The sequence below is a fragment of the Ranitomeya imitator genome, chromosome 1 (assembly GCF_032444005.1).
Source record: "Ranitomeya imitator isolate aRanImi1 chromosome 1, aRanImi1.pri, whole genome shotgun sequence".
NCBI lineage: Eukaryota > Metazoa > Chordata > Amphibia > Anura > Dendrobatidae > Ranitomeya > Ranitomeya imitator.
In genome coordinates, this window is record NC_091282.1 from 196,020,266 (window position 1) to 196,047,349 (window position 27,084).

The following is a 27,084-nucleotide window of genomic DNA, read 5'->3' on the forward strand; positions in this document are numbered from 1 at the left end:
CCCCCTCCTAGGGCCCCCCCTCCTTGGGCCTCGCTACGTTCGAAGGCAGCAATGAGCTGCGGAGCCCGAATGTGCTCAGCAGGCTCCCAGGACCTATCCTCAGGGCCGTAACCCTTCCAGTCCACCCCAAAAAATTTTTTGCCACGTACCACCTTGCACCCCAAGATAGCGTTCACCTCGAAATCGTCCGTAGACGAACCCGATGTCCCAGCAGATGACTCAGAAAACCGAGACATGTATACGGGCTTAAGGAGGGACACATGAAAGGTGTCGGTGATACCAAGGCGTGGAGGAAGGGCCAGACGGTAGACCACAGGATTAACCTGTTCGAGGACCTTGAAGGGACCCAAGTAGCGAGGAGCAAATTTAGTGGACTCAACTCGCAGCCTGATGTTACGGGCAGAGAGCCACACCAAGTCGCCAGGAGCAAAGGACGGGGCGGGGCGCCGATGATCATCGGCGGAGGACCTCATTCTCTCCTTAGAGGCCCGAATGGCATCCTGAGTGCGGTCCCAAATATCCCGTGCCTCCACAGCCCAGTCTGCCACCCTGGAGTCTGCGGAAGACACGGGCATAGGCACAGGTACCCGTGGATGCTGACCATAGTTGAGGAGGAATGGGGTTTGTCCAGTGGAGTCGGCTACAGCGTTGTTCAGTGCAAACTCTGCCCATGAAAGCAAGGATGCCCAGTCATCCTGCCTGGCTGAAACAAAATGTCGCAGGTATGTGACCAAGGTCTGGTTGGCCCTCTCTACCAACCCATTCGTCTCGGGATGATAAGCGGAAGAGAGATTCAACTCAATACTGAGAAGATGACACAGCTCTCTCCAGAACCGAGACGCAAACTGGGGACCCCGGTCACTGACAATTTTGTCAGGCATACCATGTAGGTGGAAGATGTGCTTAATGAACAACGCAGCCAAGGCCCGTGCAGAAGGTAAACGTGGTAGCGGCACCAAATGCACCATTTTCGAGAAATGATCGGTGATGACCCAAATGATGATACAGCCGCGAGACTTGGGCAAACCCACGACAAAGTCCATCCCGACCATCTCACAGGGCCTATCTGCCACCGGCAAGGGATAGAGCAACCCAGCTGGCCTTTGACGCGGAGATTTATTTTTGGCGCAGGAGACACACGCCAGAATATAATCCCTGACATCCCGGACCATATGCGGCCACCAGTACGTCCTCGCCAGTAGCTCAGATGTCCTCTTTGTCCCAAAGTGTCCACCCACTCTGGACGAATGAGCCCAAGAGAGAACCTCCGGTCGCAAATTAATGGGCACAAAAGTCTTGCCCGGAGGCACAGACTAAAGCGAAACCGGTGCTACGGTTCTCAGGCTCTCAGAGGGAACAATAAGCCGAGGCTCCTCTTCCTCCTCTTCAGTTGACATAAGGGAGCGAGAGAGTGCATCAGCACGAATATTCTTCTCCCCGGCGAGAAAATGAAGAGAAAAGTGGAACCGGGAAAAGAACAAGGACCATCTGGCTTGGCGAGAATTTAGCCGCTGGGCTGTTTGTAAGTAGACCAAATTTTTGTGGTCAGTGTAAACCTGGAAGGGAAACCGCGCACCTTCCAGAAGATGTCTCCACTCTGAAAAGGCCAACTTCATTGCTAGCAGCTCCCTATCCCCGATGGAGTAGTTTCTCTCCGCTGGCGAGAAAGTCTTAGAGAAGAAGAAGCATGGATGCTTCCGACCTTGAGCATCCTTCTGGTAGAGGACTGCTCCAGCACCAACGGACGAGGCATCCACCTCCATTAGGAATGGCTTATCCACATCGGGACGATGTAAGATGGGAGCACTAGCAAAGTGGGACTTAATAGAAGTGAAGGCCTTGGAGACCTCTTCCGACCACAATTTAGGATTCGCTCCCTTCTTGGTGAGGGCTACCAAGGGAGCTACCAGAGTTGAGAAGTGGGGAATGAACTGGCGGTAATAATTAATGAACTCCATAAAGCGCTGAACAGCTTTAAGAGAATGGGGCTCTTGCCAGTCCATCACAGCCTGTAGTTTGGCAGGATCCATAGCCAATCCCTGGGCGGAGATGATATAGCCCAGGAACGGCAAAGACTCCTGCTCAAACATACACTTCTCCAACTTAGCGTAAAGAGAGTTTGCCCGTAGGAGGTCGAAGACTCTGCCAACATCTCTCTGGTGGGAGTCAATATCTGGAGAAAAGATGAGAATATCATCCAGATAGACTACAACTGAGGTGGAAAGCATATCCCGGAAGATGTCGTTGACAAAGTCTTGAAAAACGGCTGGAGCATTACAGAGCCCGAAGGGCATCACCAGATACTCATAGTGCCCATCTCTGGTGTTAAACGCCGTTTTCCATTCGTCCCCCTCACGGATGCGAATCAGGTTGTAAGCACCCCGCAGATCTAATTTAGTAAATACCCTTGCTCCCCGAAGCCTATCGAAGAGCTCAGATATCAAGGGCAAAGGACACTTGTTCTTAACGGTGATAGCGTTAAGACCCCTGTAGTCTATGCATGGACGTAGCTCCCCATTCTTCTTCTGCACGAAGAAGAACCCTGCCCCAGCAGGTGACACTGACTTCCTGATAAACCCTCTTGCCAGATTCTCTTGAATGTACTGAGACATGGCCTCCGTCTCCGGGAGAGATAATGGATAAACTCGACCCCGGGGAGGCTCCGCACCAGGCAAGAGATCAATAGGACAGTCATAGGGGCGATGGGGCGGAAGGGTCTCCGCCGCCTTCTTGGAGAACACGTCTGTGTAAGACCAATATTGCTTGGGGAGAGAGGATAGATCTGCGGGTACCTCAGTAGTAGCAACCTGAAAGCACTCTCGGTGACACCTACCCCCACATGATTCACCCCATCCCAGAATTCTGCCTGAGGACCACTCGATGTGAGGAGAGTGGTACCGTAGCCAAGGTATCCCCAACAGGACCTCATCAATACCCTCAGGAATGACGAGCAGAGAAATAATCTCCTGATGGGATGGCGACAGGGACAGAGTAACAGGGATGGTCTGATGTGTTATCTGTGCGGGGAGTGTCGACCCATTCACCACTCGTACCATTACTGGTTGAGATAGCATAACTAGGGGTATTGTGTGACGTTGGGCGAAGGCAGAAGACATAAAATTGCCCTCCGCCCCAGAATCCACGCAGAGGTCTACCGAGTGGGAGGATGAGCCAAAGGTAATTGTCCCCTTAAAGGACAATTTGGAGGCAAACGTCGCAGTGTCTAGTGCACCTCCACCTACTACCACTAGACGCTGACGTTTCCTCGACCGCTGATGACATCTGGTGGCAAGATGTCCTGACTGTTGGCAAACATGGCAACCCTGGAGTGCACGAGCGGTCTGGGACTTAGATCCTGCTCGTGACACCACCTTAGGTTCCTGGAACTCAGGAGCCAGGACTGGAGATTCCAAAGGTTTGGCGAAGGTGGGAGCCAGCCGAAACCTCTGCCTACACTGGGCTCGCTCTAACCTCCGCTCGTGAAAACGGAGGTCAATGCGAGTAGATACTGCTATTAACTCCTCCAGTGTGGCGGGAATCTCCCTAGTGGCCAGAGCATCCTTAACGTGGTCAGCCAGCCCCCTCCAAAATATAGGGATAAGGGCTTTATCCGACCACTCCAGCTCAGATGCCACAGTGCGGAAATGGACGGCAAAAAGGCTGACCAAGGACGAGCCCTGAGTCAGTGCCAACAGTTGGAGCGCCGTGTCATGGGTGACACGAGGTCCTAGAAAGACCTGTTTCAGAGTGCTCAGGAATAACGGAGCACTCTGCACCACATGATCGCCACGCTCCCACAGCGGCGTAGCCCACTGCAACGCCCTGTCCGACAATAAGGAAATTATAAAGCCCACCTTAGCCCGCTCTGTAGGGAAACGAGAGGCCAGAAGCTCGAGATGTATTGAGCACTGACTCACGAAACCCCTACAGGACTTACTGTCACCAGAAAATTTCTCTGGTAGCGGGAGGCGAGATAGCGTCGGTACAGGAGCGGCAGTGGACAAGGTAGCTGCAGCCACACTTGCAGCCTGAACAGCGACAGCAGTAACATCCACAGCTGAGGTTGAACGCTCAAGAGCCGCCAACCTTCCCTCCAGCTGGTGGAGGTACCGCTGTAAACGCTGGTCGTCCGCCATTTTACTAGCCAGACCCTGGCGCTAGTATTCTGTTAGGACTGGTGGAACGCACCAAGACAGATGGTATAGATGCGTTCGCAGTCCGGGGTCCACCGTGCAGGTGAAAACCTGCTGCTAGCAATTAGCAGACTATATGGCAGTATACTAGAGTATACACGCGTGGGTTAACCTCACCCAGCGTGAAAGAAGCAATCCTGTTAAGGCACAGGACCGCGGTACCGCACCTAAAGCGCGAGCAAGTAGTCAGCGAACTCAACCCCAACTGGGATTGAAGTCCGATTAGACCCTTGCTGGCGCAACACCGCAACTGGGTGTGAAATGAAACAGAAGAGCATGCAGTGCCGCACTGACGAACGCCACTAACCACCCAGGCTTGGGTAAGGAAAGCACAGAGGAAGTGCACGGCGCCGTACTGGCGGTCACAGCAACTGGACGCTATAATGTGTGACTAGTGCTGTAGGATAAGTCGGGCACTAGGTAGCAGCCATACACCTTCCGCGAACAGTCATACTATAGGGTAGGGGTATCCAAGGACGACTTGCACTCACAACATACACACATTAGCAATTGTTTGACAATACTAGCGCATGGCCGTGCGGTCATGCGCAGTTTATATAGCAGCAGCACAGGAAGTGGCCACAGCACTTTTGACCTTCTAGGACCTGCCAAGAGGACCAATGGAATGTGCTGCAGAGCCTGAGCACATGACCCTCGATCTCCAACGGGAAACCTTACGCTGGGCATGCTCAGTACGTGCAGACAAGGACTTAGTCCCAGAGAAGTCCGCTCGCTGCTGACCAGCACAGACTTTAATAGCAGAGACTGGAGAAGCAGCAGTAACTCTCAGAACAGAGTGAGAATGGCTCGAGATTACCCCTGTGCAGAAGCGGGAACTCGACCCCTAACAGTATTTCTGTTATAGCTGAATCTGGCATTAGTGACCTATGAAAAGTTTCATTCATAAAATTCAAAGCTTTTCATAAAGCTTTTGTCCAAATTAACTAATTCGGATATATTCATAATTTTCAAAGATCTGCTACAGTCTGAGGAACACATTAATAAAATCAGTAATTAAAAGTAGCGGTGTACTTAGAAAAAGCTGTCATTTTGTCTAAAACATTTCATATAAATTACATCATAAAATTAATTTCTTCAAAGCTATTTTTTTGCTCAATTCTTTTTTTTTTTTTTGCTTAAGTTTATATAACATTGGCAAAACAGACTTCCCTGTTCACTTAGGCAATCTTCCAGTAGGAGTTTTCCAATACATCTGCAGAACATTAATTCTTATCTTGTCATTGGACAGGAACAGATTTCCTCTTCCTGAGAACATTTCCACTTCCTCAGTAAGTGATCTCAGAACAGTCATGATGTATTCATAAAAAATACTGACGTCTATATATTGTATAGCTTTATACATTGTCTGCTGTTTTCAGGAATCTTGAAAATATTTCTTGAATTTAGAATGTATTAGACATTATCATTTCCATGCTAAAAAGTATTCATCATCTCGTTGGCTGGACATGCAGCCTTCATAAAGAAAAATTACTTTCATCTAAAGGGCCTAATTTATAAATTAATACAAAAAGTGTCAGTGTTGTACAACCAAAAAAATCACACATTTTAAAACCAACTCCAAAACTCGAAAAACTAGAAAGTGATTGCTAGGGACAACACTGGCAAGAAAGTCAATGATTAACAATGGTAAATATATACAAATGCTATAAAATGTTAGTCCCATATTATATAAGACCAATGAAGATTAATAAAAAATTGAACACACATTGGAGCGCTCTCTTCTTTTCCAAACTGTTACAGCCTAATTGACCTATCTTTAGTGACCTACTATGCACCAAAATGCTGTTGTTGTAGGCTAATTTATTAATTTGGAGACTTTCTTTGTTGTTGACATTTTATAGAGAGATCTTAAAAAGTATTTATTATATTTAAATGTAATATTTAGCATTTATATATTTAGTATTTATTAGGGATGAGCAATTCGGAATGCACTGTCCTGGTCCAGCGTCCAGTTTGGTCCTCAGTGGCAGCCGGTCTACCCTTTTGCACCTGCCATCATAGGTGACTCTGGCCTTATCGTAACATCTCAAGGAACCTAACCATGTGCACCAGGCATCATGCCAGGCGCAGAAATGAAGACCGGCTGCTTTTGAAGACCAGACTGGACACGTCACCAGAGAAGAGCAAATCAATTTGCTCATCTTCAGTATTTATTTATATTTCTTTAAGGTGTCTTACATGATGCATGTTTATCTAGAAGCTACAAGTTTATCATATCCTCCCTTTAACATAAATTAAGCTGCCAATTACACGTAGTAATATGTAAGCATATAGAAAATATACACAATATTAGCAACCCTTTCATATCTGTTCATCTAGAAGACTTTGATCTTGCACCAAACATCTGATAAGAAATCTAAATCTGTACAAACCTCTTAAGGGAAAATGCATTAATTTGCATAATATAAAATAATAAATAACACATACAATTAAACCACAAACTACAACAAAGGGTGGGTGCATAAATTCTGGAAAGTTTCTTAGCTACATTTTAGCAGAACAAAGCCTTAGATTCCCATTTACTCAAAAACATCATAAATCATGATTGGTCTAGTATGGAATAAGAAGGTTGACACATTCTACATGGAATCATTATCAACGAGAAGCAGGAAGACAAAAAGTGAATTGTTAGAATAAACCTGGAGTTCACATCTGTGTTAAATGAGACAATGGTCCTATTACTTGAGACGAGGAAAGAAGAGACTGAACCTCCTGCAGCTCTCAACTGCGGCTAATTTATCAATCTCATTAAGTAAGCTGGGAGGACTCCAGACACTTGGAAACATCAGGATAAAACAAGGGAGCTGGCAGCAGTTACCTATAAGTTATGAACATCTAGAGAAAGGTGCAAGGAGAAAAGAAACTAGAGGAAGACCAATAGGGAAGGTTATGGGAAATGCAGCGTAGTGAATGAAGAAAATGAGTCCATTTTCTCCTGACTGCATTTAAGATCAGCTTCTGACACCCACAGGTTTGGTTAGTATATCCGTTGTACACGTACACAAGCAGTATGTCATTACTAACAGGATAAAGCCTTGGAATAGGTCACAAGAGAGACTAGTTGTTTTGATTTACTTGACTTAAAAGGACAGTAACACCTTTATATAAATCTATCCATTCATTCCTAGCCCACATTTGTAAAATGTTCTTTCTTTGCTGTATTTTTCTAGGCATAAAATTTGTCTTCCCAGCCACAATCCAACAAACGTTCCAATGTTTTTTTTTTTAACTATTTATGATTTAACCAATTATGGAATTATTTTTTATGTTAATTGTTTCAATGCTTTTCTTGGACAACAGTTAGCCCAATGCTATAATAGGCTAGGAAAATCTTGGCTCAGGAACAATCAATGCAACAGAGTTGATTAAATTGACCATTTCTCCTTTAATAGAAGCAGACATAATGTAATTATGGATCGGGGCATTAAGGATTGTACTTCTTATCATTCACTGTGCTTTAGTCCTTTTTCTAATATCTCTCATAACTTTAATGTTGTCATATATGGGTCATATGGCTTTTCCAAAGAACCTGCAGTCCTATTGCCTAAAAGGAATTGTCCAGGAAAAAAGTTTTGATGACCTTATGGTGGGACAAGTGGGGTATAACACCTATCCCCCTACTAATCAAAATTGTGATGTTTCCAATCTGCACACTCTGGGACCAATTCATCAAAGCTATTAATCCCTTACTGCCATCAGATGGAATAGTACATCCGATGGCAGTACCCCGCTTTGATGTGGGCTCCAGCGATGAGACTGCATCAAAGTCAGGACATGTCAGGTGTTTTGAACAGCTGACATGTGCCCACAATAGGCGCGGGTGGAATCGTGATCCACCCACGCCTATTAACTAGTTAAATGCTGCTGTCAAACTCTGACAGCGGCATTTAACAAGCACTTCAGGCCATCCGGCCGGAAATGAACGCACCACTGATCTCATCACATGATCAGGGGTCATCGGTGCGTCGGCATGACAACCAGAGGTTGTTGATGCCTGATTGCTATTAGTGCCACACTGTGGTCGGCACTCATAGAAAGTCTGTAATTCTGCTACAATGAGGCGATCTGACTTTCGCCTTTATGTAGCAGAGACAATCGGGCTATGGCAGTGTCTAGTCCCCTATGGAAACTATTGAAGAATGCCAAAAGTAAAAAAAAAGTTTTTAAAAATAAGAAAAAAATAAAAAAAATATAAAAGTTCAAATCACCCCCCTTTTGCCTCATTCAAAATAAAATAAAAAATTCAAACCTACACATATTTGGTATCGCCGCTTTCAGAATTGCCCGATCTATCAATAAAAAAAAAGATTAACCTGACCGCTAAACAGCATAGCGATAAAAAACTCAAAACGCCAGATTTACGGTTTCTTGGTCACCGTGACATTGCATTAAAATGCAATAACGGGCGATAAAAAGAACGTATCTGCACCAAAATGATATCATTATAAATGTCAGCTTGGCAAACAAAAAATAAGCCCTCATGCTACCCCAGATCACAAAAAATTGAGACACTATGGGTATCTGAAAATTGCACCATTTTTTTTTTTTTTTTAGCAAAGTTTGGAATTTTTTCCACCACTTAGATAAAACAAGAATCTAGAAATGTTTGGTGTCTATGAACTTGAAATGACCTGGAGAATCGTAATGGCAGGTCAGTTTTAGCAATTAATGAACCTAGCAAAAAAGCAACACAAAAAACAAGTGTGGGATTGCACTTTTTTTGCAATTTCAACGCACTTGGAATTTCTTTCCCATTTTCTAGAAGACATGGTAAATCCAATGGTATTGTTCAAAAGGACAACTCGTCCCACAAAAAATAAGCCCTCACATGGCCATATTGACAGAAAAATAAAACAGTTTTGGTTCTGGGAAGGAGGGGAGTGAAAAACGAAAACCGAAAAAAGCTCCGGGGTTAAGGGGTTAAACCTGAAAACATAAAATGCTTTGGAAAGTTGCAAAATTATTTGCACAACTTGGGATTGCACAAAAGTTTAGGCATTTTGTGTGGAACTGGGGAGGAGCTGGCATATAGGGAACATATGCTTATCCATCAGATTAAGCAAAATTCCTGGCATTTCTTACCCTACTTTAGTCTCTGAGAAAATGAGCCAAGTTCATTAAGTCATCAGTGATTCTTAATGAATTCTGCGAAACCTACTCCAGAAAGCCCTTCATGCGCAATGCCTGTCTTAATGAATCAGCCCATATGTGTTCTGATTGGCATCAGACTACAACTGATCTGATATTGATGACCTTTAGTAAGGGTAGGTCATCAATATCGTTATAGATATTGATGTCTATCAATATCTTGATATATATCAATATCAGGCTGCCACAAGAGGTGGTGAGCTCTCCTTCAGTGAAAGTCTTCACAGGCTGGACAGAAATCTGTCTTCGATGGTTTAGTGAATCCTGCATTGAGCAGGCGGATGGACACGATGACCCTTGTGGTGCCTTCCAACTCTAACTTTCTATGAGTCTATATTAGTCTCTGGCAACCTCTTTATGTTGATGCATCTAAGATCCCATTCCACATTAGTTATTTTGCCAACTCAATTGGCTGTATATTGCCAATATAACAATTTCATATGCTTGAACAATATGGGAAATTTTGTTGGACGTAGCTATTGTTCTTTACTGTGCTGAAGGGAATCTTCTCAGTCCTAAATTTTTTTTATATCAATAATTGAGAGGAGCAAGTTTTATGCCATAGAGTTTAAGCACTAAGAAAACACTAACAAATAATTGCTAGGGATGTGTGGTGAGAATATTAGATGTTAATGCCACTTTAAGGGAAGGAACCAAGGAGGGAGGCAAAGTACAATGGTAGCAGGAGGAGGGAGAAGGGTTAGTGTAGGAAGTGATTTTAGATAAACTTGCAAATGTGAGAAACATACAAAAGTCTATGGAAAATAAAAAACATCACACAGAAATAAAACATACACAGGAGTTGTAACAATCTCAATTGCTCCCATTTGTTTAGAGGAGTAGAGAAGAAAAGAACAGCAAGTTCATTTACCTGCTAAAGGTAGGAAGACAAGCAAGCTGTCAGCAGCGAGCAGCGAGCATGCTGAACATATATGTATTTTTAACTTGCATGGAAATTTATTCTGTATGCACAACAACTCCAGAGTATATTTAGCTAATTAAGCAGTGGTGTACAAATGTCACATCCCAATGAGCCAAGCAATTTCAAGGGCCACCTAGCACATCCTTATCCTCCAGGTACCTGAGCTTGTGCATATGTTGAACATATGGATGTGACATCATCAAACCACTAGTGTCATAGCAAACCAAGCAGCAAGTGAATTAAGAATTAGTACACAGAAAGAATTTTACTGTCAGAATGGAAATGAAAGAAAACACCTACCAAAGAAATTACACTTAATAACACCACATATAGCACTTTGCAAAACAAAAACTGAAAACAAAAATTGTAGTTGACAAAATCAAAATTGTCAGCAAAAGTGGTAAAACAAACAAGAAATTAAAAACAAAACAAAACAAGCATTTAATTGGATTTTGTGTAGGGTGCGGTTACTCATTGTCTTCCCGTTTTATGTTGCCGATGTTTCATATTACTCGGGAATAAATGCACAGACAGACAAGGAGTATTAAGCACACAAATGTGATAATGATCAAACACCCATGCGTAACCTCTGCCACCATTGTGTTTCATACTCTTTACATGTTGGATGCTTTCAGCTAAGTCAATATGATATACACAATATCGTCCATAGAAGTCCATCCCCCAATAAGTACAATAAAACACCCCCAAATTAATCAATAAAATCATCATGCGATATCATGACCTAGATAACAGATACATGTGCAAATGATTTCTTTCTTTTTTACGTAAACTTTTACCTACATGGTAGACAGTGACAAAAAAATTCAACAAATTCTTAGCGTTGTCCCTGGGTTACTTTTGTATTTGCAGTGCAAGATTTCCGGTTCAGCTCCTTGTTCATTAATCATGTCTTACTATAACACCCATGAAAAGCAGTGGAGCACAATGCGATGTGTATTACTTCCTCTAATGACAGGAGAGAAGCATCATGATAATGTTAAAATTAGTTCTTTAGAAGATTCGGATGAGATAATGGGCTGGGACAGGGTGCCATTTCTTCATGAATAGATCAGAAATCATAAAGCGGATCTGTTCCAAATGTTCTACTCCTTCACAGAAGACGATTGAATTTCTCAGTGTCTAAGACGTTCCACTTTTCTTCATGGGTTAATAATCAGAGGGCACTACTCTAATCAGAAAAAAACTGACATTAACCATTGCGTTCTGCTATGAAGTCTGTGGCTGGTATATCGCCAGTTACGGGTCATTTCCTCTAGGTTACAGGTCAATAACTTTCATATTTGCAGTCCATTCTCTTATGCACTAAAGAGGAGCACCAACCTTTTATTCTACCAAGTGACCTTTGTGAGGTAATGTGTGTAGAAAATGGGTCACACATGAAGAATGCTCTTAACAAAATGTTCACAAGAGTAAAGAAATGGTAGTCATTATCTCCTTTGATAGGTTATAGAGAAGTGGGTGTATTAAATTAGTGTACAGTCACAAAACAATTTAGGTCTAATATTGTTTTAGTCTGGACCAAATGGCTTCCAGATTTCCAGTCTGACCGGATAGCATAGAGGTAGAGTTAAATTGAAAGGGATGGGAGGAGGAAAATCTCTGGTATATTTTGACACATACCGTTGTTCGCACTCTCCAGTTGTTTTTGCTGTTGTTTTTAAATAAAATAAAAAAGCAGCATATATATCTCCAAATAGGGGCAATATTCCAAGGTCATATGGTAAGAAAATGGATTTTAAACAGCCCACGAAACGTTTGGGCTTCAAATAGCAGATCGGAGAAAGGACCTGCTGTCTCAAACTGAAACGTCGTCGCATCGGCTGTTAAAAACAATTTTTCTCCTTGCTGACCTTGGAGTGTTACCACATTTTTTTTTATTTGTACATAAAAGGTTATGGTGTAGGGTGTGCACCCATTTTTGCATGAAAACTTTCCAGAACAAAATAAACAATGTCCATTTTGCATTCATGCATGTAGCCCGCTTATTTCAGAACCACCTGATTTGTGCATCATATTGAACTAATCCAGCTGAAAGCATCCACTCCATGTAAATCACCTCCCTCCCCAAGACACTTCTCATTTCACAAAAAGGTTTTCTTTTCCAAGGCCTTACCCTTTTTGTCCCGGTGATTATGGAAAGAGTCTGCCACGTGGGGGTCTGTGTTCTCAGAAGAGTCATAGGTGTCCTTCCAGTCCATGACAGTACCCCTATCGAAACTCTCGTGCCCTCTTGAGTGGGAGGTTGTACTGGGATCTAAGGAATTTGAGCGTTCAATTTCATCAGATACAGTTAGCAATAGATTTTCTCATAAGTGTATGATTGATTGATGCTTTAGAACAATTCCTACATGAAACAGACACATTTTCATTATTCTGTTGGAGTTTTATTAAGAGATCTGTAAAACCTTCCATTATTACTACAGGGTAATAGTTTCCACGCAAAGCTTTATTATGTTATATCCAGGAGTAGCTTTTATTACTCATATGCTGTACATGGCAAGTATGTGCTGTACTCTTAAAAACGAGATAATACCTTACAATATAAGAGAATGATCACAAATAAACATACCAATTACTAATTGAATTATCCTTAGCTGTCAAGCTATTAAACATATTTCATGAATAATCTGTTTTTGAGAAAAATTGTTGACAACCACTATGGTAGTCACTGTAGCTTCCAACGATACCATTCAGAAAGATTAAACATGGACCAGTATGGTTATATTATGGGAAATACAATTATTAACTAATGCATATAAGTAGGGGAAGGAAGGAGTATTTGTTTTCACTAATTATTTATTTTGGAGGGATTTTCATTCTTATTCCTGAGGTTTCTTTTCCAATTTTAATTCCAAGAACCATATTTTGTAGTGGTCTTATATCACCTTTATTGGTTGTTTTGTTTTCAAAAGTATGATTATTAAGGTTTCCACAAGGATTGCTATTATTTTAAGTATTGTTAATCTGGGATGAAGAATGCCTTTTGTATCCATGAAACAAGTAACATTAGTCTGGCCATATTTATGATTTAAATCGTCATGTATCATTAATTAGATCTTCGGAATGACAAGGAAAAAGTCCTGGGCTGTAGATATTTCATATGTTTTTTATATCAGCTTATGAAATATGAATGTTCGACGTCAATATTTGTACACTGTATTCTATTGTTACTTTTGTAGTTGGATATAGAGTCTTAAATTTGACAATGTAATAATCAGACAGTAAATTTGCCAATGAGCCTAACATGCGTGATGTAAAGACTTTCAAAAGTTTATTTGTGAGGATTAAGAATTGCCTAATACCCCAAAGCTGGCTAGACAAATACAATAACTGATGATAGAACACATATTCTGCTGTCAGCTACAGTATCTCTCTCAATTCCTGCTTACACATGACCTCTTGACTTCGCTGAGGATCATGTGTCTTTAAAAGGAAGAATGGCAAAATGCCATTGCCAAGCAGCTGTGGCATCATCTGTCCAGAGATAGCCGTCAGGCTCCCATGCAGATGTATATTGGGCCTTTAGCCTTGGGTGGGAAATTCTGTATAGAACCTACAATTATTTGCTCAAACTATATGGGGCATTAGTGAAAATAAGTATGGAGGCAATGTGGACTGATTGTTATCTATGTTTTGATCTGTGACAGATCATTTTTATGAATGTTTAGTTGCTTAAAGGAGAAATCAAGCTGAAAATATTCTTCTGTAGGTTTCTATCAAAGATAAAATGGAATCTGTGACCTCAAAAAACCTATTTCCAGATTGATGATGTTGCAACCCTCTTTAAAGACTAGGTCCTGAATATGTTCTACATCTGTCTTGGATATGCGCCATCTCCTACAGGATACTTGCATAATTTCTACAGCACGATATGCACTCACAGGCAATGGGATTACTTAGGGGCTTTTAATGGGTTATTGTCTCACACATGTTGTGAAACGCAACTATAAAGCACTATAAATGTTCCTTTATTTAGATGGTATCTCAAGTCCTAGATCAATGAGACCAACTGCCAATATTGTCTGTAGACTCCAATATCTATAACATGTGAAAAGAACTGTTGATTGATTCGCCTGTATGACAAGTCAACAGCATGGCTATATCCCTAGTAGTGATTAAAGGTATGTTTTTCCCTGTAACGCCGCAGCGTTTCAGAGTAAAACAAATATGGCCGTGATCGCACAGCCAGGAGCGGATAAATATTTCCCATCGTTTGGGCAGCATGTATCAGCTGACAGCTTCCTTTTAATGCCTGTGAAGCTTTGATGTAGCATTGTCCTGATTATACTCTGATGCAGCATGTCATAGATTGTGTTTTTATGCAGTACTGCCCGAAATATATTTTTGTGAAAAAGTGCCTCGATATTTCTTATTCTGTTTCACACGTGTAATAGGATAGCTACCATTTGGAAACATGTTACATATTATAATGGCTGCAAAGTGCTTGAATACCACCTTGATGTGCACATCTCCTACTGAAGCACGAACATTCAGTGGTTAATGGGCTCAATAGTAAGTCTCTGGGTTCATACAGAATTGGTTTGTGAGAGTTGTGTATGAACGTTCTGCCATTAAGATACATTTTCTAGACCGATGTTTTGAGTTACCGGTAAGTGTTTCAGGATCTAGACTCCCGCTGATCACAGGCACAATGCAACCTGTATGATATATAAAATGTGTTTCCAAGTGACAGTCACCCCTAAAATAATCAGTTTACTTGTAAATATCGTTTGATATTTAGACTAAATGGTTGCAGTGATTTAAATGGTTTTGTCAATTAATTTACATCAATTGAAAACTTCAAGTTTTCAACCTGATTGTCCTTAAGATGTGTGTATTTACTATCTTCTTTCTATTCATTATAGTATTTGAGCAGAAAAACGGAGCGTGCCATGTACATCTTTCTTGGCAAAACAGTTTAACATAAATGAATAAATCCATGTATTGAGCAAACAGTGCTGCTTGTGTTTGCTTGGACTATTGTGCTTTCAGACATCTGTCAGTAATGTTCCTTGTAGAGTCAATAAAGTAGAAATCTTGCGACAAAGAAACAATATATATTTAGGACAAATGCTACACTGTTTGACCCACTTGTGGTGTAGTTTCTGCAGGTAACAAAGAGACACCCTTCCTTTTTAGCAACAAAAGGGTCTTTGTCCCGCAACTGAACGCAGAATAAACACTATAACTGGAATCTGTAAGACTACTGTGAGAAGGAAAACAACGGCACACAGCATGATACTGACGATGTGCATGGTCATTTAAGGAGAGAACACAAGAAAAGTAGCACCATCTTGTGCTCCTCTCTACCTTTGTTGTGAATTGTATAGAAACTACAATGGGCATTTGTTATGAGCAGCAACTTTTATTATTTAGACGTCTCTTATTCTGAAATTTGATCATAAGATGACACTAAATGTGATGGAATAAAGAACAACTGCGTCAAGAAACGTCAAGATTCTCTGATTTCATGGGAATCATTTATCCTCCTTATGTTCTACTAACAAGGACCAGGAAGGGTTGTGCTTTAAATGAATCCTTTGATCTTCCATGTGCCTACAGCGTCACCTTAGTTATCTTCTATTCGCTTGCACTAAGAGATGGATTTCATGGAATTAATACATCCCCAGCTCTAAGTTGCTTGAGTTAATAGTTAATATCAACCTTGTAATAAATCAATGCCATAAATGAAAGATTGGGCTATTATGATAATTACATGAAATCATAATCTTTATCATGATTAGATTGATCATCCGAATCTCATCCAGCTTAACCTGTCTAGAGTGATTAGTTGCAGAACAGATATAATGAAATCATTTTAGATGGCGTACTTAAAGGGTATCTCTAACTAAAAGGTGTACTTACCGGATGTAACCCTATCTTGGAGCATCTCTTCTCCATGATTTTTCATTGTCAAGGTTAAGAGATTGCATCTGATTAATGATGGGGAAAATTGATGGAGCTGCCTATATCAAAAATCTGAATGCTTCTATAGAAAAATATGAGCTTGAGTCTAGTTGGAATAGGAAGTTCCTTATTGTCTTGTGCCCTGGTTTTTTATTTTTTAAAGGTACCGTCACACTAGATGATATCGCTAGCGATCCGTGACGTTGCAGCGTCCTCGCTAGCGATATCGTCCAGTGTGACAGGCAGCAGCGATCAGGCCCCTGCTGTGCTGTCGCTGGTCGGGGAAGAAAGTCCAGAACTTTGTTTCGTCGCTGGACTCCCCGTAGACATCGCTGAATCGGCGTGTGTGACACCGATTCAGCGATGTCTTCGCTGGTGACCAGGGTAAACATTGGGTTACTAAGCGCAGGGCCGCGCTTAGTAACCCGATGTTTACCCTGGTTACCATCGTCAAAGTAAAAAAAAAAACGCTACATACTTACCTACCGCTGTCTGTCCTTGGCGCTCTGCTTCTCTGGTCTGGCTGTGAGCACAGCGGCCGGAAAGCAGAGCGGTGACGTCACCGCTCTGCTTTCCGGCTGCCCGGCGCTCACAGCCAGACCAGAGAAGCAGAGCGCCGAGGACAGACAGCGGTAGGTAAGTATGTAGCGTTTGTTTTTTTACTTTTAGGATGGTAACCAGGGTAAACATCGGGTTACTAAGCGCGGCCCTGCGCTTAGTAACCCGATGATTACCCTGGTTACCCGGGGACCTCGGGATCGTTGGTCGCTGGAGAGCTGTCTGTGTGACAGCTCTCCAGCGACCAAACAGCGACGCTGCAGCGATCCGGATCGTTGTCGGTATCGCTGCAGCGTCGCTTAGTGTGACGGTACCTTAAGTCTTTCTATTGTGTCTTGTACTAGCAAAAGTAAATCTCTATCTAGGGACAATACAATAGCACATTTGGGTTACAACACACCAAATTAAGCCAAGAGAAACACTACCATATAGAAGAGCTGTGAAGGCTAGGTATGAGAATTACAATAGGCAAGTGTTCTGTAAAAAGTTATGGAATGTCCAACATACATGGACCTCATTATAGTGTTACTTTATTAATATAAATATGTTTGAGCTAGTCTCCCTCGTGTGCGCAAACAAAATTTGGGCAGCTAAAACATGGATAACCAAAGGAACAAATTACAGAAAAGGGGAACTTTTAGTATCTGCTACCTAGAGTAGCACTTTAAATTTGGAGTAAATCAATGAGTGTGCCCAATCTAGGAGCCCCTAACAAATTAGCTTTTGAAATTAGAAATGAGAATATAATGTATGCAGTGTATATTTTACTCGACATCTCTCCAGCTGTTACACTACACAATCCAAGTAAGTACTGTCAAATCATTATAATTGTAGCTTTCAAGACTCGTTGGGAAGTGTTTATCAACAAGAGCTTGAAAGACGTATCGTTGATCAACAGTTGTTATGAAATAAGATTAGATCCTACATAATAATTACTATTTTGCTCTTTAAGATAACTGAATAGTTATGGAAAATCTCTTACATAAAATAAAATGCTAGTATATAATTTTAAACAATTTTAGGATTATTAAATTGGTTTACGCTAGACTTATGTTTCAAGTGTAGCAATTCTATCTTTAAAAATGATCAACCCCATCACCCAACACAGCATAGAAAAACACGATTGTTATAGTGTAACTGTCATATAAAAGTCTTTATATATGACAGGCGCTGCATGTTGCTGCTGATCAGTGCAGGTCTGGGTTATGAGACCCCTCCGGTCAGTCAAAGTATCACTCCGAACCCCACAGATTCTGTATGAGTTGCCTGCACAGAGCGGTCTATAGGATCAATAATATTAATAACAATTTTATTTATATAGTGCCAACATATTCCGCAGCTCTTTACAAATTAATCAATAGTAAGATCAATAGTAAGTCTAAGGGTCAATAAGCAGCTTTGTGAGAGTGAATGTACAGGAGCATTGATTTAGTATTCAGATTTACTATTCCTGTATGTGCAAGCTCATACAGGAGTGGTGGGCTTCAGAGTGATGATATGACTGATCAGTGGGGGTCTCAGGACCCAGAACCCACTGATCAGCAGCACCTGTTATATACAAATACTTTTATATAATGACAATCACTCTTTAAAGAGGTTGTCTTAGTAAATACATTATTGGCATATTACTAGAATATATCATTAATGTCCGATTGATAGGAGTCTCACCACTGTCACTGTGCCATATCACCTTGTTTCAGCTAGGCTCTGCTCAGCTTTCTACTAGTGAAATACCGCAAATGTCTACATTACGACACATCTGTATTTTGTAGGCAGCAACATGTAAATTCATATTTTTCTAAAACATCAATGCTTTTAAAATCCAATGACATTACAAGACTATACACAAGAACTTGGGGAACATCAACTACTCTAGGAGCTCTACTGCAGCGCTAAGGCTATGAAGCTAATAAGACTAAGTGCACTAAATGTTACATAATAGCATCTACAAAAATCTAGTTAGTTAAAAAGAGGGGAAGATTAGTAGTGTGGAGGTAGAATGGAAATGTTTGGTTAAAAAAATGGTCCAAGTCACCAAAATTGCCTCTTGTAAATATAAAATCTTAAAGGGGTAGTGCTCTACTTCTTAAGCTAAATGGTTGGCCCCAATAAAATGATAAAGTCTATACTCCCCTTCCGTGCTAGCGCTCTTCCAACCATGTCGGCATTTGCTCTCCCCGGGGCTGTGATGTGGTGTTGCGATACGTGACACTGGCACCCAATCAGCGCTGGCTGCACTCTCTCCAATTTCACACAAACTGAACATGAATAGGAAGAGAGGGCTGCAGCCGATCCTGGACCATGTTCAGTTTGTCTGAAAGCGTGGACAATGATGCCAGCGCTGATTGGCTGTCGACGTCATGTGTCACAACACCGCATCACAGCCCCGGGGAGAGGGAGGCACGAGAGGCGAGTATAGGGTTTATTGTTTTATCAGGGCCGAACATTTCGTTTAAGAAGGGGATGTTCTAGTAGTGGACAACCCCTTTAAGCTGTCCATACACTTCCGAATGCACAATGAGCTGACCGCTATTTCTCCTGACTCTCTCATACCCATGTACAGCTCTGTAGCTCAGCCGAGCGTGAATGTGTTTTGAATTGGGAGTAAGTAAAACTTCAGCAGCTTAAGGATTGACCATGTTTAACTCAACTGCCCTATTGTTTTCTTCCCTGACATCTAATGTTTGGCCTCCTATACAAGACTTGAATGCAGAATAGTCCCTATTAATATTGGTCTAGCCAATTTTCTCTGGCAGAGAAAGGGAAAAGAAAACCTAGATTTTTCATCCTCAGCCTTTAAGAAATGTAATTTTGCAACTCAAACCACATTGCATTTAATTAGAAACTTTAACAACTTTGTCTTCACTTGCCAAAATATACCCATCACAAACAATAGGGAGCTGTCTGAGAAGTACTGAAAGTTCTGGATAAATTTAGATATGTCAATTATCCACCTACATGCACAATGGGAAGAAATATCATTTTTATTGTTAATTTGTATGAAAATACTGTCAGGAAAGCAATTTGGAAGGTCATTAACCAGACATTATCAGATTAAGGGAGCGGAATATATTATTAATGTAATATCAATTTATTAACTTTGTCTGCGGCAGTGGATATCAGACTTCCACAACCGTTTCTATTCTCCTTTAATAGAAATATTTTTCCTCTGCCTGCAATGTTTCAAGTTTCATATCTTATATCCTCTTATCAGTGAAATACAAGACTTCAACTGGGAGATAAGTAAATACTCTTACCACATTGCATTAATAGCTTACGAGGTGCAAATTAAATTTCAACCTTAAAAATCTTTGCAGGAGGAACACTCTGATTCTATTTTCTAATTATTTTAACATTTTTTTCTTAGCTGTACTTCTTAGCTGTTCTTAGCTGTATTTACAATTTATCACTATTTTAATTTGATAGTTTTGTAGTCTGTAATTTAGAAAAGGAAATACGCCATACGAACATATAAAAAAATAAAAACTGTTTCTTTAGGAGCTTGTATTTTCTTAAATGGCAATTTTGGTAAACTCCAAACCAATGACATGTATAAAAGGTCACCAATAGAGTAATACCGCTATTACTAAAGCTGCTTTACAAGTGGTTTACAAAACATGTATAAACTGACCATACACTGTGTAAAATATTTCCTGATCTGGAGGTGCAGTAGAAAACTCTGGAAAAATAGTTAAAGTACAAACTTATGAATTGCGCAATGGCAAAAAGATTTTTTTCTACTAATAAATGGTAAAATAATAAAGAAATACAATATGTGGTATATTAAAAAAACATATAAAGCAATTTTTTAATGCACAAATCTTATTTTTTTTCCTTACCATTTAACGCCACAAAAGAATCTGGAAGAGAAACAGAGAAAGAACTTGTTACTTCTCCCTCCTCTATATAATGTATGGTCCATGAAATCTAACACTTTCCTTAGAGTCCACCTATTACTTCTGTGAGTTTTACCACATCAGCTCAACACTATAAATGCCCTCTCCATTTCCCCTTCTGCAAACATTGAGGTTCCTTTTCATGTCAGCGTCACAATGATAGAATTCTTTCAGCTCGTTAATGCAAAGTGTCTTTGCTATTATTGTTGCAGGTAATGTTGACTCTGGGAATTTAGAAGGCTTATTTCACCCAGAGTAAACACAGGGTTGATTCTATGCTTACTTTGGCAGTCGCCTAGGCCGTCTGTATTGCCATGCTCTACATCTTGCTCAAATGGCACTCTGTGAAGAGAGAAGAAAAACATAGGATTAGGAACCCCAGAACACAGGCTACATGCAGCTGGTGTGGAAACATCAAAGCTTCATAAGCACAGTTTGGAGAAAAAAACACAAGTCAAAAAGTGCAAAAATAAAACAGAAAAAACAAGATGCATAAAGACATGGTGACCTTGACTACATTCCATTAAAAGCAAACGTAAGTCAAACTCCAGGCTATTATTTATGTGACATCTGTTCTATTTGTCAAGTACAAAATCATCTTAGTTTCATGTCCTGTAATGAAAGCCGTTTTATAACCTTTCATTCTAGCAAATTTTTGCCTCAAAAGTAAATATAAAATAACTAGGTTTAATGATAAATTTCTACGAGAATGATGTCCAGTGGTGAGTTCATGTATAATTGAGAATCTATAACCCCATTCACTTGACATTACCGCTTGAATTTACATACGCACCTCTACAAAGGTCTTGTATGGTTTTTCAAATTATTTTAAATGCCCGCAAACACACTGGATTAAAGTTTGCTGTTGGGTGAATGATCAATTAAGGAAAAATCATAATGCAGACACAGCCATAATAGTCAATATTACCCCTATTTTTTCAGTTCGGTTTTATGTAGTTTTAGTTTGGTTTTATATACTTATCAACCTAACATTTTACAAGGTCTTATATTTGGCCTGGACCCAATACTTCACAGGTCTGGTAATTAAAGGTTACAGGCTTCCATAAATATCATTGCTGGCTAATTTATAAAGCAAAGAATTATGTTTCTACTACGAGACGTCTGTGTAGGTTACATAGTCATAGTAATCCAACTGAGACCAGAGGTTCAAATTTGGTCAATGACAACATCGTCTAAAGGTACCGTCACACTAAGCGACGCTGCAGCGATACCGACAACGATCCGGATCGCTGCAGCGTCGCTGTTTGGTCGCTGGAGAGCTGTCACACAGACCGCTCTCCAGCGACCAATGATGCCGGTAACCAGGGTAAACATCGGGTTACTAAGCGCGGGGCCGCGCTTAGTAACCCGATGTTTACCCTGGTTACCATCGTTAAAGTAAAAAAACAACCACTACATACTTACCTACCGCTGTCTGTCCCCGGCGCTGTGCTTCTCTGCTCTGGCTGTGAGCACAGCGGCCGGAAAGCAGAGCGGTGACGTCACCGCTGTGCTTTCCAGCTACCCGGCGCTCACAGCCAGAGCAGAGAAGCACAGCGCCGGGGACAGACAGCGGTAGGTAAGTATGTAGTGGTTGTTTTTTTTACTTTAACAATGGTAACCAGGGTAAACATCGGGTTAATAAGCGTGGCCCTGCGCTTAGTAACCCAATGTTTACCCTGGTTACCAGCGAAGACATCGCTGAATCGGCGTCACACACGCCGATTCAGCGATGTCAGCGGGAGAGCCAGCGACGAAACAAAGTTCTGGCCTTTCTTCCCCGACCACCGATATCACAGCAGGATTCTGATCGCTGCTGCGTGTCACACTGGATGATATAGCTAGCCAGAACGCTGCAACGTCACGGATCGCTAGCGATATCGTCTAGTGTGACGGTACCTTTAGAGTTTGCATTTCCCATGCTTGTGTGGGTAAATTCCATATACTCTCTTTTCCTACCACTCTGTAATATATAAATGTCTCAAGTGTTTGGGAAGCATCCTTTGGACTAGAGAAGAAGAATTTGATGGGGTTATGCTATGAGTAATAAACATATCAAAGTTTTAGAGCTACTTAAGGTTTAATTGTCTAATTTCTTTAGGGTGCTTATGTGATATGTAACATAGTAATATCAGGTGAGACCAAAACATTCCTAAGACAAGTCAATTTTTAATTTCATTGGTTGTCAATCTTAAAGCAATGAAAAATTTATGATTCTTGAGCATTGTACAAAAAAAGCTATGGTAGTTAGGACAGAACAGCATGTGTCACCCAAACAACTCCTTACACAATAATCATATTGTGTCTATGCAGTAGGCTTCATCCTGTCAACTGTGGCTTGGAATGCTGCTCAGATGTCCATGTATTTTTAGAAAGTTACTCCATACGTTAGTCAGATGTCAGCTCTCTACCCAGAAGCATTTGCTTCTAATTCTGCTTTGTTAATGAAAACAATATGGAAATGACTTACTGTGGGTAAAGTGGCTTCTTATTTTTGCTTCTAGTAAACAAACTCAACTTGAAAGTAAGAAATATTCTCGGTGGATGGAGGTTATGGCTTACTACAGCAACGACTATCCAAATAAACCAAACCCAAAATAATGATTTACCCATGGAAGTCATTAAGCTTTCAGCGGTTTGTGATGTAATAGACTGCAGTTATTATGAATATTCACATCTGTTTTTTATTTGCAATGTTCTTTCTATTCTTTCTTACCTCTAACACAGCAGACTTTCCAAGTATTTGCCGCGGATAGCACTTTAAAAGGCTTTTGTACCAACAGTATTATATAAATGTAATTCTACAATCTCTGCGAGGGCCACATTGGTAATGACGAGAAGAACAATAATTCCCAATGGACTAATTGATCATGATCATACAGATGTTGAAAATATGCCTGCCAAAGACTGTGACCTATAGTGATCACGGTCAATGGTCAGCTATGCTAAGCAGGCCCCAGAGGATCCAGACTTTTGGAAATTTTGAGAATGCGTGTGGCCAAATGAATCAATCACATCATTCTCTTGAGGACACATCTTAAAGGCAGCATTTATAGGTGAGGTATTGAAGTAGCTCCAAAAACAATCAGACCCTCTACTGTGCACCAAACTCAATATGATCCTTTACTGTAAATCCCACATTGAGTACAACAAATTCTCTGTGATGATCTGCAAACACAAATTCAAATTGTTTTTTCTGTTTTTTTATTTTAATTGTGTATTCCACTGTAACTGAGAGGATAATATATGGTGTTTCCGAGAAGTTTCCAGAAATGAAAACTCGTATTATTTTTTTCTTTTTTTTATATAATTACAGCTAGCTGGAATGGAAGCACCTGCCTTGCCAAGGACAACTTCATCTTGTTACAGAACTAGCACTGTTAAAATTCTTAGGCTAATTCTTATTTTGCAGAATAGAAACATTGTGTCTTTGTGTCATGCGGCCTGGACAGTACGTTATGCATTCTGTTTTTTATTTTTTATCTTAATTACAAACATTTCACACTAGTCAGACCTCCAATACAAAGTCAATTGCTTATCCAATTAAAACATTTACTGACATAGTCTCCAGAATAGTTACATCTTGTGATTTGTGTCAACTTACTTAGCACCAGGTGACAGCTGTGAACATGTTCCCGCATCTCGCAACCAAACACAGTATGGGTCTCTGGAAGCAATACAAGTCCTAGACATAAGGGATAGAGAGCACAGAATGAGGAGTTCATCTCGTTTAACCCATGACAAAAAGCGCATTCTGTACAATCAGGGGAGAACATCAAAACGCTAGCCATGTAAAATCTCCTGGAAACACACAACAAGCACATACTTTTTACACTTCATATGACGTTCACATCTTGAAAGAGGTACCCAGATCACACAGGTGGAAAATGCAACATATAGAGCATTATTATGCTTGTCAAGCTGCATCCCAATAATCCTCTTGTCCTCTGTTCCTTCGTAGTTACACCTATATAAAGAAATAAGATGAATTGTGCTAGATTTTTGCACTGTATATTTGCATAACTATTGGAATTGAGCATATATTGATTCTGTATCTGGACAAGTAGGTAATTAAAATATGTTTTCAACTGATTTAGCCTGAGTTCACAGCATGTTGGAAAAACGGTCTTGTGGTGGTTCAATCCTTCCCTTCTTTACCATAGGTCGGAACAAATTTATGGTTGAGCTTATAAGTGGGTTTCTCCTCAAAATACATTAATATTACAGAATATTTATAGCATGTGACTTAATTGTCAGAACAGGTATCCCATGACTTTTGATCTACCTGCAAAGGCAGCAACTACAACCAGGTCAAAGATAGAATGAAGTGATGCCCAATGTGGTTTAATCAGTTTTAATATGGAAGTTACAAGATCAGTTGAACAATAGGTAGAAAGATAAGAGTATTAGGCTGCGTTGCTCTGCTATATTCAAAATTTCCAGAGGAAGCAGTAATGGATTAGATCATGTGGTTTATTCTCAACGCGTTTTGAAGTTCACCTTCGAAACGCTTTGAGAATAAACTGCATGATGCAATCCCTTACTGTGTCCAGAATTCTTCAATCTAACACAGCAGGGTAGAATAATACTCTTATCCTCCTAGCAATTGTTCTACACTGTGGGATCTCCAAAACTGAAGGTAATGCAGCAGCTATCATACTTCGGCCTCTTTCACACTTCCGTCTTTCTTTTTCCGTCACAATGTGTCATTTTGTGAAAAAAACGGATCCAGCAAATGTTTCTGCTGGATCTGTTTTTTTCTCATAGACTTGTGTCGATGGCCATCCGTTTCATCCATCATGCACTGGATCTGTCGTAAAATCGCTGTCCGTCGGGCGGAGACAACGCACAGAGGAGCGTTTTTGTGCATGTCGTAAAATCGCTCAGCGACGGATCCTGCACCGTCCATCATTGGCTATAATAGAAGCCTATGGGCGCAGGATCCGTTGCAGACTGTCAAATGCAGGAATCCAGCGACGGGTTCCGTCTTTTGAAACTGAGAATGCGTGGAAGAATTTCCAGTCAGGGAAATTTTCTCTTGCTCGCGCTCTCTCTCTTTTTACTATTGATGCTGCCTATGCAGCATCAATAGTAAAATGATATAATGTTAAAAACAATAAAAAAAATAAAAAAAATCTTGATATTCTCACCTTCCGGCGTCCCTCGCAGCCTTCTCGATGCTCGTGATGCTCCCGTTCCGAGTAATGTATCACAGCAATGACCCCAGATGATATAGCGAACGGAAGCATTGCGAGCGTCACAAGCATCGGGAAGGCTGCGGGTGATGCCGGAAAGGTAAGAATAACACGATTTTTATTTTTTTAATTATTTTTAACATAGGTTGTGTTGTATATGCATTTTCGCAGTGTAAAACTGCGGCGAAGATGCATACACAGCAGGTGCATATAGCTTCAAAAAAACGGACCCAGTGCACCCACTTTTTACAATCTGCATAGGATCCGTCTTTTTATCATTTTGACAGATCCTGTGCAGATTGTAAAAACAGAAGTGTGAAAGAGGCCTTAGATTCCTCAGTTGTGGGTTAAACAATCCCTAAATGGGAGCAATTCCTATACCTCTCACCTAGACATTTCTTCACCAGATAAGTTCCTATTTCACTTGGTGTCTCCCTGTCTTCTTATAAAATCTGCTGTTGGGAGAGTTTTCATACCCTATACACAATAAATGGTTGGCTTTCCTGTCCATACTGGTTCAGCTGATATTTATCTAATACATATGGCCAACATCATAGTACAATAAGTAACCTTATATACATACTAAGAAAAATACATACTTTTCAACATTATACACATTCATCTCTTCCAAAAAGAGACTGTCGCTAAGGAAGCCACTGTATCCGGTCCTTGCCAAGAATTTGAGCACAACGCCCCTCTCCGATCCCAGAAACACCACTGTGTGATTGTGGTATGGGCCCGCGGCAGTGTCAACTGCAATTTTTGTTAAGCGATACCTAAACAAATTGAAATAAACTTTTTTTAAATTATGAAATGGTTTAACATACTATTTTTGTACTAGAAAAATATCGACGGTAGCTTGAGTAGCATAATTTGGAGTTCTGATTAATGACAATAACTCCTAAATAGCAACAAGAACTGGACTTTTCACCATTTTTTCTGCAAAGTCATAAAAGCCCGAGTTAAAAAAAAAAGTTAAGCTAAAGTAAAACTATTTCAGCGAACTGTATATTCAAACCAATGTTTCTACATCCCGGCCATGGTGTTTTTGTGCAGCTGTTTCACGAGTCTTAGAGGATTTATATAAAACAGTGAATTAATTAAAATAATCTGTAAATCTCATCAAGAGACAGAGCGTAATGGCACAAAAAGTAAATTGGCCAATATGCTGGTGTGATATTGAAAGTTTCCCCCCACCACTATCAAATCTCATGAGGCAATCT

The 27,084-nt window shown here is 40.7% G+C and overlaps 1 protein-coding gene across 5 annotated transcripts in view; it reads right to left on the bottom strand.

Moving 5' to 3' along the window:
* Window positions 1-27,084, bottom strand: part of SEMA6A (semaphorin 6A) — a 339,475-nt gene that overhangs the window by 162,245 nt on the left and 150,146 nt on the right. For 2 of the 5 annotated variants that reach the window (XM_069753296.1, XM_069753279.1), the window contains exons 13-18: window positions 26,461-26,637; window positions 24,493-24,633; window positions 24,271-24,351; window positions 20,950-21,008; window positions 20,610-20,630; window positions 12,419-12,559 (exon numbers count right to left, since the gene is read on the bottom strand). In XM_069753296.1, the coding sequence (XP_069609397.1) occupies window positions 12,419-12,559; window positions 20,610-20,630; window positions 20,950-21,008; window positions 24,271-24,351; window positions 24,493-24,633; window positions 26,461-26,637 (620 nt within the window). Of the gene's footprint in view, window positions 1-12,418; window positions 12,574-20,397; window positions 20,450-20,609; window positions 20,631-20,949; window positions 21,009-24,270; window positions 24,352-24,492; window positions 24,634-26,460; window positions 26,638-27,084 lie in introns of all 5 variants that reach the window. The other 3 variants (XM_069753304.1, XM_069753286.1, XM_069753312.1) reach the window with 2 other exon arrangements.